This window comes from Manduca sexta, chromosome 26 (genome assembly GCF_014839805.1).
Source record: "Manduca sexta isolate Smith_Timp_Sample1 chromosome 26, JHU_Msex_v1.0, whole genome shotgun sequence".
Classification (NCBI taxonomy): domain Eukaryota; kingdom Metazoa; phylum Arthropoda; class Insecta; order Lepidoptera; family Sphingidae; genus Manduca; species Manduca sexta.
Window position 1 is genome coordinate 7,255,428 of NC_051140.1, and position 18,839 is coordinate 7,274,266.

At 32.0% G+C, this 18,839-nt stretch overlaps 2 protein-coding genes across 5 annotated transcripts in view; both read right to left on the reverse strand.

Annotated features, from left to right (window-relative positions):
* LOC115451003 overlaps positions 1–11,752 on the reverse strand; it is a 111,675-nt gene extending 99,923 nt beyond the window's left edge. Inside the window, 1 exon segment of the mRNA XM_037443653.1 lies at positions 11,002–11,752. Within this exon segment, the coding sequence (XP_037299550.1) occupies positions 11,002–11,370 (369 nt within the window). The 5' untranslated portion in view covers positions 11,371–11,752.
* A 1,146-nt stretch (positions 11,753–12,898) lies between these two features.
* LOC115451006 overlaps positions 12,899–18,839 on the reverse strand; it is a 102,683-nt gene continuing 96,742 nt past the window's right edge. For all 4 annotated transcript variants that reach the window (XM_037443419.1, XM_037443418.1, XM_037443420.1 and 1 more), the window contains exons 12-13: positions 18,506–18,706; positions 12,899–17,861 (exon numbers count right to left, since the gene is read on the reverse strand). In XM_037443419.1, coding sequence (XP_037299316.1) covers positions 17,761–17,861; positions 18,506–18,706 — 302 coding nt within the window. In that variant the 3' untranslated portion in view covers positions 12,899–17,760. The remainder of the gene's footprint in view (positions 17,862–18,505; positions 18,707–18,839) is intronic.

Sequence of the window (18,839 nt, forward strand, 5' to 3'; positions counted from 1 at the left end):
GTTTAGTACAGTATGGACTATAGTTGTTAAATCTAGGTCTTATCCGACGCTAATAAGTTATTTACTCTTCCACTAGTCACGGACGGTTACAACTTAACGATTTCCTTAAAACACAACTTTCCTGTGATATCTTGGCGATTGGCACAAGTACCTATATAATTATTTATGACGACTGTAAATTACGTTCAGAAAACGATGGAAAGTTAATTCTGTGTAAATATACCTTATTGGAGGAGAGAGGTGTAAAATCACCGTGTAAATTGCGTCAATATATACAACATATTAATTACAGCGAAAAATAGGAAAATATACAAACATAATGTAATAAAGCTTTGAAAGCTGAATCCATATCGAGCTAGTGGTAACCCAGTCGCAGAATAAAAAAAGAGCCTTGCACAATACTCAAAAGACTCAGAAGTAGGAAATAAAATACATAGATAAATAAAAAAGGGGCGTCTTATAATGCATTAGGTTCGAGATTAGTCTACATCGCAAGCCAACTCACTACAATTACAATCTGTGATTTCCGATTCTGTTTACGTAAGTTTGCCTAGCTCCGAGACTACACACCGTCACGGCGCATCGCATGTCAACACAGCTAACCGCAGCTGCCCGTGTGTGACATTGCGATTTGTACGCGACACCTTGCACACATAAACCCAAGGTTACATCCTGTCCGACACAGCTTCCTTGCGGATAGTAATTATATCATAACTAACATTGACTTATTTATCCTTATTGCTAAAATATAACAAACGAAGCTATTGGTTAGAAGTATCTCTGGAGGGAGGGATTTCGTTCGTTGGTTGCACTATACACTATAAAGATCCTATAAGTTAATGCTGCTAATGGAAATGAGATTTTATAAATAAGGAAGACGAAAAACAAAACTAAAACACGATAAAGGTTAATGAAACCGTTGATCACGAAATTAGTCCACATTTAAAGATCTCTAGACATTTATGAAGAAAAAAAGAACACGAATACATTAGCTAGCAAAAAATAATGCCTGCATTAACTCTAAGTAAATAGGTATACTATGGATGAAAAAAAAAAACATCGCAGGTTATGATTAAAAGTGTGCTGTTTGACAGATCTGTCGAGATATCGTTTGATTAACGAGGTGATGTATAACGGGGTTGAACAAACATCGCCTTGTTTTTTTTCTTACGTATATAATATGTGTTAGCAAAAACACCTACGTCAGTTAATAGGTAACTCGTCGCTAAGATATAGGTTACCACCTCTTAAGATGGGAACTTAATCATGTCTAGTGACAAAAAATATGATAGTACGTTGACAGCTCACTAATCTTTTGATTGAACACATGAAAGCCGTGTCAGAAAACTTATAACTTTAATATTTTTTCAATAGTCTAACCACTGCAGTAAATTACTTCGTTAACGGACGAACATAAACGTTATTACTTCGTTGAAAATATAAGCTATTGTTGCAAAGTAATGTCTGCTTGTTGATGCTAGATTTATGATCGTTGCATACGTAACGGGATGAAACCTCGACCGGGACGCGGACGTGATGCGCATCAAGAGAACGCGGTCTTAAAATATACTCTCAGTGACGACCAACAATCGTTCGTAACCTAACCACAACTGGTTACGTTTCATTTTTACTACTGAAGTATGCGTATAAATTATTTGTTAGGCAAAATAAAACAAAAAAAACTTAATATACAATATTTTCACTATAACATTAATATAGTGTCATAACGTCGTGATTATCCATTTCGACCACTTGTATGCGTGTTTATAATAGATTCTTACTATGTATTTAAATGAAGTCTGTATCTAAACTAATTTCCTGTCAACTCGATTTTAAAATTTTAACGATTAGAGAACTAACGTCATCCGTATTAATACTAGTTTGGTTTTAAAATATCATTCCTGAATTTAAATTATATTTTTTTTGTGTACTTTTTGCTCATTCCAGTGCCGCCATCTTTTTGAACAAAATAATTTTCTGTTTTGTATCATCGATAAACTTAAAATGACGACGTGATATCCGAAACATTGACTAAGCGTAGAAAAAAAATGGTCTCCCTTGGTTACTACCTACATCATTCCCGTACATTTATGTTATGGAGTTATTCCGTTGGGAGTTCTTTAGAACTGTTCAGCGTTCTGCATTATAATGTTGACTGTAAATTTAAAACTATCTAAAGCATTGGAGACATACACTATGATGTTGGCAAAATACCCGCATGGATCAATTAAAATTGCGTTATTTTAAAATTTGTGCCATTTGAGGACACAGTATAAAAAATCGGAAAATTATTTTTATAACATCTCGATTTCTCGGAAAGTGTGTCCATCATAAAACTAGTTAGTTGCGGTGGGGCGATCAGAAAGAAAACAGAAAAAAGTCATCTCGTTATAACAGACTTTCATAATATACTCGTGAACAAATAAATCAAGGTAAAAGCTTTTCTTTAAAAATATTGTTTTCTTCATTAAAAGCTTTGCGCCATGAACTTCGGTATTGGAGTCAAACCAATTTATATTTCAGCTAAAATATATTTCGTAAGATAATTTCACAAGACCATTACGACGAAGATGATTCAAACACGTTATCATACGTTTCAAAGTCAATCCAAGTGACAGTCTGATGTGATTAAAGTAAATGTTTGATAAGCAATTTTTATTGTTTTGAAAGTCATCAAGTTACGCATTGTTATAAAAGTCACATCTTACTGTTTAATAATGTGCCTCATTGTTTCCTATAAAGACTATATTAACAAAATCCGATTTGTTTCCAAATACTGACAATAAACTGCCTCTCACAACAGTCACTCAACACTACCAATCTGCATAAGAGAATCATAATGTATATCAATTCAACAAATTTCCTTCAAGTTGTCCTTATCAATGGAGGATCGGTTGATCATGTTACGATATGGATTTGATGGTACTGAACTGACATAAAATCTATTTGAATTCATCGAAGCAGATTGGTTTACATTATTCATTTGATTTCTTCAAATACTATTAGCAGTATTATATATAAAGAAATCTTCGGTTTATAGATTAACGCACATTGAAGTAGTCTTCGAACGCAAAAAGGCGCTTAGTAGACCATTTTGTGTTGAACGGGTCGAAATGAATATAGAAAGACAAGCGTATTTTTGCGAACGACATTAATTGTTTTTTTCTTTGCCTTTATATTTTTTTTGCCATCTTTTTTGTGTTTTTTTTTATAAAAATATTTTATTGTAAATTTTTTATTTTGTTATTTTTTTTTAGTTCTTTTGTACTCCATTTTTATACTTCGATTTTTTTTCCATATATTTTATATATTTTTTTTCTTTAAGGCCTTTTTTTTCATTGACGCGTACTACAATTTGCGCTAATATCCATTCGTGTGACAAGTAGACAGTATATTATCAAGCTTATATACAAATTTGGATTTATTTTTTTAGCTCTTTATGACTCAGTTTGACTATTAAACGTATGAATTTTCTAAAGTAATCAAACTTGATGTATTATAATTAATAGTCAACTATCCTAAGTTCAAGGGCGTACTTTTGAAAATGGGGGGTAAAATTGCTTAATAGCTCCATCCGTACCACCTTTAATGCAAAATAAGTACACTATATTCTAAGAATGAGCATAGCTGAGCGCCATGAAGTTTTTGTAATTCATAATTCTATGAACCATTGTTATTTTATGAACCTTTTTGCGGTTTGTTGGCCACTCACTGCGTATTCATATTTCATTATTTATATTATATATTTAGAAGTGAACATATAACCCTTTATTCATCATTGCTCCATATGTTATCCAAAATAGGTTGTACATGAATACGGTTAGCGTACTTCGGTTAGAGGTCACCGATCGACCTCTACAGCACAATAGACCTCACAACACGCCCTAGCTCATTTCCTCACTGCAGTTCCTTTAGCAACGTACGCATAGGAAATAAACTCGGCGTGATTCATCGCTAAATAATATAAAAAGGAACTGCCAGTGTATGTTGCGTTCAAGGATTTGTTAAATGTGTGTTTACGTTTCACTGCGAATCCGTAGAGATGTTTTTGTTTTGACTAAATTGTGTGGACTGGTTGCATAATTTTCGCAATTTATTTGTTTGTTTACTGAGAATGTGTCGTTTATATAAAAGTTTAAATCGATACATGTTTAAACACGTTTGTCATATTAGAAACACTTGGCTTATACCTAAAAAATAAACAGAGGTAGCGATTAAAAATCGTAAACTATATGATTACTAAAGCTACCAACTATAAAAAAATATATATTGGTAATTATCTTGATTAATTGTTGGAACTAATTATATTTTTAGAAAACGTCAAAATTAGTTCTATTATAAATTAATTTGATAATTCGTTAATTAAATAATAATAAAGAATGTGGTGATTATCATTATATCACAGGTATATTTAATATCACGATGATTTCCAATCGTAGCAAAGCATTATCTACAAAACACAATATTTTTGCGATACCGTACATTTAAAATTTACATAAGTTAAGAACCTTATCTAATGTCACATAGTATTCATTTATGCATACAAATAGCAATGATATCAGTCATAAAAAAATGATGCAATATATTCCAGACATATTTAGATCATGTATAATATTATTTTTGTCTGGCGTTTCAACTTATTATCGAGTCTACACGTGATAATTAAATTATGGAACGCGCAGTGAATTTATATCGAATGAATATAGCAACAGGTCGGTCGGGAAATTTGTGGTGGAGATCTATGTTCAGCACTGGACGTCCTGTGGCTGATGATGTTGAATATGATAAACTATTCGCATGACATTGAATAAGGCGGAAGTCAAGTCTTTTTTTTCCAAATTATTGTTATGTATATAATGTATTCATAACACACTGAATTATGTATGTATTGATTGTATCTTTCATTATAATTGCAAATGCATTTACTACACTATACTCAAAATTTGCTAAAACATTGACGAGGCATTATTAAGTAATATAAAATCTATAGTTGCTATACATGAAATAACATGTAATGATAGTATTAGTTTAAGTTCAACAATTTAAATAGGCGTTTTCTATTCCAAAAGGTCCCGTACATTCCATTCTATTCACATATTGTCAACCACTAAGAATCCAAAGCCTCCGTCACCGACGTTAATATTTAAAAAACAAAGACCATATCGGGCGAATTAACAAAATGATGTCAGTGCTGAAACATTCACATCGCCACTTGTACAGACAATTACAGGCACCGTGACGAATCTGTTTGTACAGGCGACACTCGCGCCGCGCCCGCTCACAAGCTTTGTCGACTTGTAACATATAACATACCTAATATGATACCTATTAATACAATTTATACGTCACTAACCTGACGCACTTGAAAACAATCATCATTTTAATACTATTTTAGGAGTAGCAACGGGTAACTAAGCCTCTTGTTTGTCGCAGGGAAATAATGAAGTTGATTTTATGTTGTGATGTTTCAAGAATTCAATGGAATCCATTCTAATATAAACGAAACTAATTAAAAGTAGTTAAATAACCAGAGAATCTGAAAAATCTAAATTTCATTTGGGAGTCTATTCAAATAATAGAATTTGTAGTTTCTACACACTCAAAAGCGGTGCCGGCTTCTCTTTGCCGCGACGTCGCGCTATTTCGATAGATGTTCACATTTAAGAAGGACAGGCGCACACGACCCCTAATCCCAGACACGATACCATCTCTGGACTAAATAGATAAGTCGAAACATCCTTAATGCAACCAAAACATTTCACAAATTCCTCGTTATCACGAAACACGCAATGCACTCCTAGGTAAATATTTCACAATAAATTCCGATACAATTTCATAACTTGCATTGATTAGCCTAGGTAACATGCACAAAAGGGTATATGTTACAAGGTCAGTTTAAAAGATAACAGAAAGAGAACATCGAATGTCATTCAATCAATTAAAAGGGCTATTAAGCGCAGCTCGTTTAATATATGTGGTACTTTGAAACGTTTTTTATTAATTTGTATTTACAAAGGGCTGGTTTTCCAATCAGATTATAAATATTTAAAGGATAAGATATTAGATAACACAAATAAATTATAATGAATAGACAATTTTATCATAATCACTGAAATAATTTATTTGATCAAATATTTTACCCGATCATAGATTAATGTTAGCCCTAAGTCGAAGACTAATACTAATACTAAAGAAACGAAAAAAAATAATTGCAATTTAAAAAAAACACAATAGGAAAATTTGGTATTTCCCGTATATGGTGGATTTCAACTTTATAATTTAAACTGAAAACCTAATTATTAACAGCTGTTCATAAATTACGAATTAGGCATAAAGGTACAATAGAAACATATTTTTCCTTGAGATAACGATAATTATTATCAATGTTAATATATTATGGGCGGTATTATTTCAATCATAATATTTCGTTCGACCTTTCCTCTATTTAAACATTGTTATTCTATCGCAAAACCGTCCTCAGGGATATTTCCTAAATAAAACAAAAAAGGAAAATAATTTCCGCAAACATAATTTTGCTAGGAAAAACAACCTTCAGGTGTTCAAATCTTAGCACATTCCGAGAATAGCTTCAAACACCTAAAACAGGAAAGTACGAAAGAAAAATCTCAGTCTTGCACGAAGTATGGAAGGCAGAAGTTAATTATTAAGCAGTAGCGACCCATTAACCCTACACCGCCAACTAATAAGCCGAAGCAATGAATATTATTCAAATTATCTCTCAACAAACAAAAGTAATAACCACAAATTCATTTCTAAAATATACCTCGTTACATTATTATGCGTAACATCCCTGAAAGTACACGGTTGGCAGAGACGTCAAGGTGAATGCCAAGGTCGAGGAAAACCGAATCGTTCATGCAATAAATAATGAATGATCTAGCGAATTGTTCGCCGGTTAATAGTTTAATTTATTATTCTGTGCGTGATTTATTCATACTATTGTTGAATTACAATGCTGCGTTTGCGCGTTATGGGTGTGATCGCGTGTTTAGGGAAGAGGATGCTATATTGTTTGCGGTTTATGTGATTAAAATTCATTCAGTAATTAATTTATATTGCGGGAGATGGAAAGAATTATATTAATACTTCAACACGGAGCAGTGAATCATGTGTTAATGAACTTATTGTTACAACGGTGGTTGGTGTTTCGCTATGGCATTTTAATGGTTTACAGAGCAAAGTATGCATTATGTACAATTTTAATTTTAAGGTTTTACATGTTTTTTTTGCATCTCTTTTTTCTTCTTTTAAATTAGTACACATTTAAATGAAGTAATTTTATTTAATGAAGTTTGTGCATAATCGTTTGCTTTATACGGTGAAGGAAAACATCGTGAGGAAACCTGCACACCTTAGAAGTTCTCTATAGGAATTTCGAAGGTGTGTGAAGTCTACCAATCCGCTCTAGGCCAGCGTGGTGGACTATGGCTTATCCCTCTCAGTAGTAGAGGAGGCCTGTGGCCAACAGTGGGACAGTATATAATACAGGGCTGATATAATTTATTATAAATGAAGTAAATAAGAAGAAAACACGAAAGGTGTTTGAAGGAAATATAACTATTCAGCGATCAAACGTAAAATGATTAAGCACTAATTAACGGGTACAAACTGATATGGATACTAATTGAAGATAGAGACCCTCAAGGCAGCTCGGTAAATTAACGTTTACCTTGGAAGGTCGCCGGTTCGTACTCGATCGCCTGTTCGAGTTCTTACTCGTATAGATAAACACGATTACGAAATGTAAGATGTCAAGTGAAAAATGGGAACGGTATTTACTTAAGTTTCCAATACGGTCGCTGTTTATTAGGGCTTTCGAAATGCATCTTCAACAGTTCTTTAAAAAATTTATAAATACAAAATTAATATAAAGCCGGTTTTGTATATTTCGTAAAATATTCTTTCAATAATTATTTTTCCGGGATTGTTATTATTTTAGACAGTACCTGGTCAATGACTTACGCTCACTATACGATAAGTAAAACAAAATATAAACCACCAGCGATCGTCTCGAAGCATTATTTCCGTATAAACAATCGCGTTGTACTTCAGAAATGTCGATTATGATTTGTATAGACATAACATCAACATATATTATCTACTAAACGGACGTGTATGTATAATAATAAACGAAGGTAACGCATCAGCGATGAAAGCTAGCAATATACAATAACACTTTATGAACACACTTCAATAACATGCTGTACAAAGGACATCCACTAATTAATATTAATGTGGAATGCAAAATAAATGTCTCGAAAACAATTTACTTAACATTCATTATGTTGCCAGGTATAAAGTTTGTATCTGATAAAATAATTGAGAACAGGCCAAATGAGACAGACAGTAAACGAATACCTGAAATGCATTACTGAAATAACAATAATTGTTCATTTAAATAACTTCCACCATTCGTCACCGCAAGTGTTTTTTTACAAGACAGGACAAACATGTCACCTTAATCTTGCGTTACTCATTCAGAACAATTGTATGGTGCTATTATTATACACAATTTTATTATGCATATTTTGAAAACAAAACACTTAATTTCTAATAAAGCCTGAAGTAAAGACAAGACCTTGCTGTATTTACATACTGCATACAAATAGTTATGTTTATGAGATATTATGTTTACTGTATTTTTTACTTTATGCCAAACTGAATATCCTGAAATTTATATAAAACCAGCGATGTATTATATCAAATATTCAAAATGTGGTAGTTGTATCTGAACTCTATTCAAAAATGTTTATATGCAAGCAATGTTGGATCTTCAAAAGTAAAGGCACACATATCAGCAACAAATAAACACATTTATAAATACAATCATGCACAAGTCTCACTCATCAGATAAACATGACACAATCTTTTCCTCATTAGGCAGAGTATACACAATTGCGATAATTTACAATACTTCCAACAAGTATGCAATATAAAGGCAAGAAGCCAACATTGTGGGTGAATTTAAATTCCAAACAAAAGGTGCACATGTGCCAAATTACTGATTAAATTGTACCTGTTTACTGAATTTGCCAGTGTCTTTCACATGGTTACAGTGAGTTATTGTGGAAATGTACATTGATAATGTTGTTACTTTGTTATCTTTGTCTGTATATTTTGTTCACTCATTTTGTAAATTACATGGTTTTAGTTACCAAACTATGTGCCGTTTTGTTTAAAATATCGTTTACTGCAATGAAAAAAGGTTATCTAAGAGTTTGGCTAATATATAGTCTCTTCCTGTATGTATAACATATCAACACATATTCATTTAATATAAATAGCCACAATAAAATCTGTAAATAATTTTATTTAAATATCTAACATTCACATAAACATAAGAAATCATTATATAACATGAGGCTTATCTGAGCAAATACAGCAAGCATTATCCAAAGAAATCCGTCTTACCTTGAAAAAGTCTTTAACACATAAATAATAGTATTGTGAAAGTTAAGAAAATACTTCAGCAAATGTATGGAGATTGGTTTGTAATGGTCTTCAATGGTTTAAACATGAACCATAGTCAATAATCACACTCATTAAAATCTAAAGTGCGCCAATTATAAGAGTTTGTGTTGCATAAAAACAGTAATCTGTTATTAGGTTGTTTACATTGTGTAACTCTTTTAGTTTTTATTATCAATATTATTTTCAAGAAATACTGGTAAAGAATATGTAAGAGAAGGATGTCTTGTACTCAGATATTATAATAATGATTGATGATAATCCATGTAGATCTTACAGAGAATCTTTTATTAATATGATTTTAACTAGAGATAAAAATAACCATTGATGATAGAAATAACTTATGGCTTTAATATGCAACAAGTAATTTTACCAAAGCAACTGTATGTAAATATGTCAAGATAGGTTTAGATTTTTTATGAGTTTAAACAACTGGTTTCTAATAAGATTATTATTACTGGTTTGTATATTTATTGTATTTTTAGCACATTATAAATTAAGTAAGATATTATATAAACAGGTAACAATGAGATATATTCACTAGAGTCTGACGTTGACTTGGGGTTCAGACTGTTTGAAAACTTTATATTGAAGTAGAATAATTCTATTTCACATTTAGTTATGCTTTTAGTTACAAGATAATAACTTTTATAAAAGTTTGAATTTTCATTCAATTCATTTGTCTGTCCTTAAGGTATATGTATGGTATTTTTGTTGTTACTAATAGGTGTCGATAAAATCTATATTTGGCAGAAATTCTAAAACATTCTGATACCGATCTAGGGATCTGGGCAGTTATACAAGTACTAGAACATATGTCTTGAGGCCAATACAATTGTGAATATTAATATGTTATTATTAAATAAAGCACCTAGATATATAGTTATTTGTAGTATTATTATCACTTTTATCTAGCTTATCATCAACTTAAAGATATGAATATAAGGTGTGTTATGTTGTGTTCCAAATTTGTTTTTGATAACTAGCTAAATAAGTTATCAAACAGTTGTAGAGGAAACAAGAAACAACATAAATAGCATAAACAGAATAAATAAAAATACTGTATCACTTAACATAATAATTCTTGTGATTAAAATAGTTGATTTGTTTATTTATAATATCTATATTTATATTTTTTGATAAAATATACTTTATTATTATGAAAATGCACTTATAATATTTTTCTCACCTACTTTTAAGTGTTACATTGAAATTGTTTCTGTGCTACTTTTTCATATTAAATTCTTGCCTACAAGTTGACATTGGCTACAGCTGTGTGGTGAGGTCAATAACCTTGATTTGTGTTATAAACATTCATTTTATCATGGGATACATAAAATAATTATTTTCTTAAAGCATGTTGAAATTGTTTTGTATGAAATAATTAATTGGCAAAATTTCATGTTAGTTCAATAATGAACATGTTTTTAAATTTATTCAAGTTGGTTATTTTTTTTTGTAACATAACATGGTAAAGTAAACCCTAAAGTGTTGAAGTATGTAAAAACTTACTTTGAATACTTCTGAGAAGAATCCAGTCCCAATCTTCTCCAATGTGAAATCATCAAACGGGTAGAGGGCAGCCACAGCAGTCCTTAGCGCGGTACAGGAAGAGCCCGTCACCCTCCTGTCACCCTGTCTCTCATAATCGTCACTGACACCAGACTCCTTATCACAATCATCATCACAACACACAACACGCTTCGTCCTGTCCTGCCCATCGCGGTACCTCCTGCCGACCTTCGAATGTGGACCTCGCACGAACCGGCCCGCCTTCGCCGTCTCGTCCAAGTTTGTGAAACTCTCCGCTATCTTTAATACTTTACTTGGCTTCCGCCTCTCGAAGTTACTCCTAACTGCCTCCGCACACTCGTGTTGCATTATAACTGCTGATGCGTTTATCCCGCCTCAAACATCATTACAATCAAGTGTCCACCACCATACGCGAATAGTACTCCGCATGAAGCATTTTCAACGTCAACGACACAACAAACTGAAGGTAATCGTAAATATGCGAAATAACATTATAATCACACAAAAACTATGTCGAATCTTACTGTCACTTTCACGATATTTATTGTGTTAACGTCAACTAATTGGGTTTTCGTAATATTAAAGCGAATGCCAGAGTTTACTATTCCGATATGAGTTATGCGGTAAATGTTTTTTTACATAAACAATCTAAATGTCTGACGACGCGCGTTCAAGCAAAGTAAGGAAAGCATAAAGCAAGCCAAGCAATACCGACACATGACATGTTATTTTATGCGGTTGGTAAGATTGGTTTGATTACTTCACTTCTCATGTTGGCAGAACTGTTCTTTGGATGCGTTCATAAAAATAACGATAGGTTTCAATTATTACGTTGCGTGTTCATTGCTACTATAAAGTAGCATTAAATAGAATGTTATCGTTATTGTAACGTAAATAAATACTTTTTGAATATCGTACTGTTTTTGTGTGTAATAACGTACAGCTGCAAATTGTTGGAAAAATAATTTTATGTATTTTTTGTTCAAGCGATACCAAAACAATTAATTTTTGTTGTATTAAAAAAGGAAAATAAAACACATTTATTTTATTTCGCTGTTTATTTTATTTCATGCTGTCGACTATATTCTTAATTAATTTCAATGTACTTATATCACACAATGGAAACACGAGCGATGTTTTCGTATCGAATCAGCGCAATTTAATATTGGCGTGTTGATTCTGAAACGAATGTCTCCAAATAATCTCTGTCACATTATAAAACAACAACGCTAGCTCCATTATTCACATACTACAAACTAATAAAAAATTTAACGCTCAATAGCTATAAATACAAATATATTATTGCTGTTGCGGTTTTTACAATCTAAGTCTTAATTAAATTATACATTGATCTCAAAATGAGTATTCATTTTTTAACTTATCTAAATTCACTCTTATCTATTCCTTATTTAGTAGTATTGCTTGATTTGAGAAACCATTGCTTTCTCACGAAATATATTTGTAACAACATACAAAGTTATAGAAGCAACCATTACATGGTTCGCCTTGTAACAAACATTGCGACCCCATCAATTACGTCCGCTAAATGTTATTCCCTTAATATTAGTAAAATAAATAGTTTCAAACGTTGATTGAAAGGAAAATAAAATATTTTTAACATCAGACACTCGGAAAATTTAATAAAAAAAAAAAATACGGTACATATTATTTAGGGCTATTTTTTATATGAGTATTAGTCCAATACAACTTAAAATAGAACTGGAAATATAGCTAATTACAAATATTTTGAAGAACAAAAACTTGTTTCGTATTTTTAATACAAATAATAAAGTTTGTCATATAGCATGCTAAATGATAAACTTTCCGAAAACATATCGTAGCAATTCTGTAAAAAATATAAGATTTATAATTAACCTTTTGCTTTAGAAGTTTATTATTATCGAGGGTGTTACATTTAAAATAAATCACAATTAATTAGGTAGGTACGTCTAAATCAATTAAATTGTGAACAATTGTTTATTAGTAGGCCGAGTGTCTGGTAAAACTGATTGATAATCTGGATAGAATTAACTCAAAAACTTTCTAAATAGATGAATAGTACTTATTTTACGAAAGATACAAAAATATATCAAAAGAAACTTAGTTAAGGGGTCTTAGGTTAATTGTGCTTATTCTGTATGTATATTGTGAAAGTCCATAATACAGTAATTCTTCAAATCAAAAGTAACCAAAATATACAAAATTTTGTTTATAAACACCAAAACATTACATATACTATTTCAATAACATATTTTATTAAATAGTAGATAATAAAAAAAACTAAATTAAGCTTAAACACAGCTAAAATTATTCTAACTACATAATTAAATGTTTACATTGATTTTGTACATATTCTAAGCCTCATTGATTCGAAACAATTTGTGATAATAACAGAGGCGAGATCCAGGTGTAATGGTTTTAAAAGCTATTGTGAACATAATTTCGCCAGATAAGAATAAGAATTATAAGCAAAACAACAAATAAATAAAACGCCTTAACTATCTACAAATTTACAGACTAAGTCAGTTAATTATCGTAATATAAAATTAATCAAAACAAGTTTATAGGTTTAATTTGATGTAAAACATCTAATGTGGCAGATCAACCCAACTCTTGGAGTGGCGACGCTGGAGGAAATATTCACGTCACCACTTTGTCGCGCTAAACTCATATACCTTGCGTTTGTATAGTTGTTCACTTCGATTCAGGTTATTTGTGTTATAAAAAAAATTAAAAAATAATGGGTATTATTTAATAAAGATTTATTTTCTTAAGAACAGAATATTCTGTTTTTGATTCTGCCATTTTTTTTGAGTATATTACGGGTATGTCTTATTTGTGTTACCCATCCTTTCATGCATATATTTTATATAAAGTAGTTTCGATGTTCCACGTCTGGCAGGAGTCTTGCGACGGCTCGTTGGTTTTATTTACTTAGATCGGACACGAAGCGAAACTATCGTACTCACATTAATTCTGTGCATAAAAAATGCGTTTCCTCAAACAAGGTAGTTTTTAGAAAAGTTTACTTGGCTCTCAACTGGAGATTGGCTTTGTTGTAATTATGGAAATAATTTAATTTATTAATAGTTTTATCTGATTTTCGTAACTTCGTCGTATCGAAAGTATGTATTATTCACGAATTGACGTATTTACCACAAAATGAAGATACATTTTCAAAATCACAAAAAAGTAATATTAAGAAATTAAATTTGTTTAAAAAAAGTACTGGATCCGCCCTTACGATATTATTTTACTTTGTACGTAACAAGAGAAATCTGACAAAGTGCTAACAAATGTATAGACAATTGATACAAATAAACGGATTTGGGGAGCTGGGATAGAAGTTTTTATAGGTACATATCTAATGTGCTATCACAATCTGCTATTTGCACGTTACATTATAACAGTTATTTCTGGGATTTAAAAACGGTGGGGATTTTTTAAAAGTGCGCAGATAAAGACAATTTAATGATATTCAAAATTATACTGGTTATTCTAGGGGTTCAAAATTATATAAATTTATCTTATTAAAAAAATACAAAATAATTTTAATGAACAAGCTCCAGTGAAAACAATTTAACCTCTGTTTCATAGCTCAGAAGAACCAGAATAATTTTGTATAATTCTACACATTTAGAAATTTTCACTAAGTATAAAACTGTTGCAACAAGAAACATTTGTTTTCACAACCATTCGCATCGACACTATCAAACATTTTCAACTTACGAAGCGATCTTCTACTTAATCCTACTTTATATTATTATGAACCTGAGTAGGTGTGTAACAAGTAAAACAAAAGTTCCTTTGTAAGAATGAAAATATAAGTATTTATATTAAAATTGTACAGGAGATCATTGATTAATTAAATGCATATTATTTCTGTCTCCTAAATATTTGAGTGGTGAATCATGTAATTATAGCTCCATAAAAAAAGAAAAAACAATTAAATGTCAGTCAGTTAGAGAATGTTAAGTGAGACTAACCCCTTATTTTAAAATCTGTATTTGCAGGACATAGGTACAGTCAGCCACAAAAATAGGTGAGCAAATACAAGATTTCAAGCCGTCTTTAAACTTTTGTGTCCTTAACAACAATCGTTTTTATTCACTAAAATAAACTTCAACGAGTTTACTTTATTTTAGATAAAGAAAAAATAATATTCAATTAAAGTTAATGTGTAGAAACGTTTAGAAGTATTGAATCTGTTCAACTTTAGTGGCTGATTGTACATATTGTAATTGTGTGCGTTATATTCTTATGTAAGTGTGAATAATTGTAAAATGAGATACATAAGCAAACTACACACGTCTAACTAAATACATCAAAAGTGACTATAAAGAAATTAAATTCTCACTAACCGACTATTTACTATTTGAAATTTAGGCACATGTAGGTAGTGTAAAGTTATTTAGGTAGGTATCGGTTCAGTCCCGGATCTTGAATTTTTTGGAGGTGGGGCAAAATCTGGATAATGCCGCCCCCGACTATCTATATTTTTAACTTTGTCATCATCATCATTACGCGCGCCCGCGGGAAATAATTTAGTAGTCAAAGTTGCGTTAATTATGAGTCGTGTATTCGCCGCCCGGGGCACGGGCCCCGGCTTGCTCCCCCCCCCTCCCCCCAATAGATCCGGGGCTGTATCGGTTTCGTGTAATCCGAATTATGTTCACATTTAGATAGTTGAATAGCCTTTTTTAGATTTTCCAATAGGAGGACGGGGCAAGTTTGTGCATTCTACAAATATGAGGTATAGTTCGTTTTGAAAGAGAGCCGTTGTGGTCGAAAGGTGAACTTACTTTACTATTTTTACAAAGCAACCCTTCCCCGCCATTTGATAAATTTTAAACCTATTTGTCATGTCGTTTTGATTTGTTATAAATGATATTGCGTCTTGTTTTTGGGATTTTTCTTATACTATACCGAAACTAAACAAAAAAGTTAATTAAGCACAAGTAGCGACCTCAAATCCCACGACGGCTTTCTTTCTGAACAGACTATATATTGTAAAAAAAAGTAACAACTATGTTTTGTCTATGGTTGGTTAGCTGGATCACTGAGCAATAATATTTTAGTGCTGTAATAATAATTTCAAAATTTAGTTCTCTTTTTTTTACGATAGCATATTTTTTTTCAAACTTGCCCCATAGTTGGGCAGCTTCCATCCCACGAAGAAAGTTATATTGAAATAAATTACATATGTGACCTGGCATTCCTTAAAAGTTGTTGATGGTTTATATTTAAAGTATTGTTTAATATAAATATGAAACAGTTTAACATAACATAGACAATATGTACGTAGGAAAATTCCTTGACGTTGAAGTGTTTGTGTCTATAGCTTACCTAAATTATTATATTAAACTGAATGGTTGAAAACAACATAAACGAAAAAAAAATATCGAAAAATGTCTCTGTATATTTAATTACAATTCGTATGACGTAACTTGGAAGTTTAAAATTGTTTTGTGACGATTAACTGTGCGTATCTACAACAGGCTCCTACATCAATGAAAATATACTTAATAATCGAAATATGTAGTTACATTTTTTAATACGATGAATCGTTGTTCGATTAGTATATTAGATTATTTTAACTGGGCTTAGGTATTCAATAAATAATTATTTGAAGTGTGTTAGGATATTTTTTATAAAAGTTAAAAAATCTTTACCTTCCCTTGACTCGTATATTCGCCAGTGAAAGGTACTACAGACAATTTTCTCTACAACCCGAAGAAGTCAGGTTGATCAGGGTCAGGGTCTTGCAGCATTTTTGCTGTTATACGGGCAATGATTAATGGAGATTCGGGAAATTGTCTTCCCATTCGCGTACCGCACTCCACCGTGTCTTGTAGGGGCAACGTTTCGATCATTTACATATTACGCGAAAATTAATCAATAATATTTTCGAAATCCAAAGATTATTTGATTTTTTCAATAATCTGCGTATTTAATAACAAAATGTAAGTAACTGTTATAATTAAAATTTACAGCGTGGACGTAATCATAACAAAGAAAAAACCGTAACATTTTGAAACAATTATTGTTGATTTAAATAGATCACGCAAAGATAATAATCCTAACGGATATAATTGTTTAATAAGAGTGTTTACAACAGTGCACTTAGTAACGATATATACCTTAATGTATTGACAGGCTATCGGCAATATATTTTTGTGCTGTTAAAAATGGATTGATAAAAATAGACTTTATTCCATGCGCATTATAGTCGCACTGAAGGGGCTGCCGGCAGCCTCGGTAGTTTTCGGATAATACATGGATGAATTCATAAAAACAGAATGACTTTTCATCCAATTTATCGACTTGAATATTATCCTGCAGTCCAGTTAAAATAATCATCATTACAAAATTACTTATGAATAGGTAAATCAAGCATTAAAATTATGCGATATCACATTTAGTGCTATTGTAAATAAGTTATAAATGTGCTTACAAATTCAATAAATTAAAGTTAAATTTGTAATTGTATTTGAAATATCGAATACCTGAAGCTATTGATCTATCTATTATACGAGATACTTTGATTTAACTAATTTATATCAGTAAATAAATTAAAACTAAAATATACAACAAAAATAAGAACAATAGCATGATTTTTATGAAGACTTAGTTTAAAGGTTTCGCCTATTTTGTTCCTAAGCATTACTATCATTATATAGCTATAATTACAAGGGTAGGGGTCAAAGAGACTAATAAATAATGTGTTCACACTATGAATCATCTCGGTATGATGTAGTGTATGATAATTGGGAGAGATAATATAAATTGCGCTGGTATCCTCAGGGCATGTTGTGCGTTCGACTGGTCTTGACATTCTCCTGTAAAAACAATAAAATATTTTTATTTATTTCCTCACATGACTTCAAGAATTTGCAGTTTTAATGGGAGCTCTAACTTTTTAGGGAGTTTTGGAACAATTTCCAATTGGTGCATTTTGTTTTTTTTCCCTAATGTTTCGAATTGGTATAATAATCAAAATGGGTGTGAAATTAGTGTCTCATATTGGGGTTCGAGATTCCGTTATTTGATATGTAATTCGTCCCCCCCAGGTACATATTGTTAGTAAAATGTGTAGTTTACTAGTAAGCACTTCGGCTTACAGCGCCGTTTAGTATGTTGCATATTCACTAACTAAGGAATGGGCTAAGACAACCACCAATATCTAGTATTATTTACTTTTCCCAGCCTCGTTTAACGTAACTCTGGTGGAACATGGCTCATGAAATTGGTTTGATACCTGGGCTATGCATCCCCGTGCATTAGTGGAAATACTTTTTCGAGCCTGGTTGAGACTGCAACACTAATGCACCGTACACTCAAAGTACACTCTAAGTGTCTATGAATGTCATAATAAGGGATACTCGTATTGAAACATAGACATGCAATGTATACAGTGATTATACGGTATATAGTGCCGTAGTCTAAACCAGGCTTTAGTGTAGTCAGTTATAAAATACGTTACCCGTAGGCACAGCGTCGAGCACGAGGTCTGGGCGAGTGGCGGCGCGCTCGCAGTTGTCGGGCGAGCGCTCCAGCCGCAGCGAGCGGCGCGCGTCGCGCGACACGAAGCAATGTCGCCGCGCCGCAGCACTGTCGCGCCGCAGCGGTGTCGTCACCACGAACGACGCGCCATCCTCGTACCACCCACCGTGGCATGTGTATGCTGCACGAATACATTAACACATGATTTCATCTAAAAAGAGTAAAGTAGAGTCGCAGGTACAGGGGGAATCACTCGCGAAGTATAAGTATATCGGTTTGATAGGACCCGAGCCTATCGCCTTATCAAGCAATGT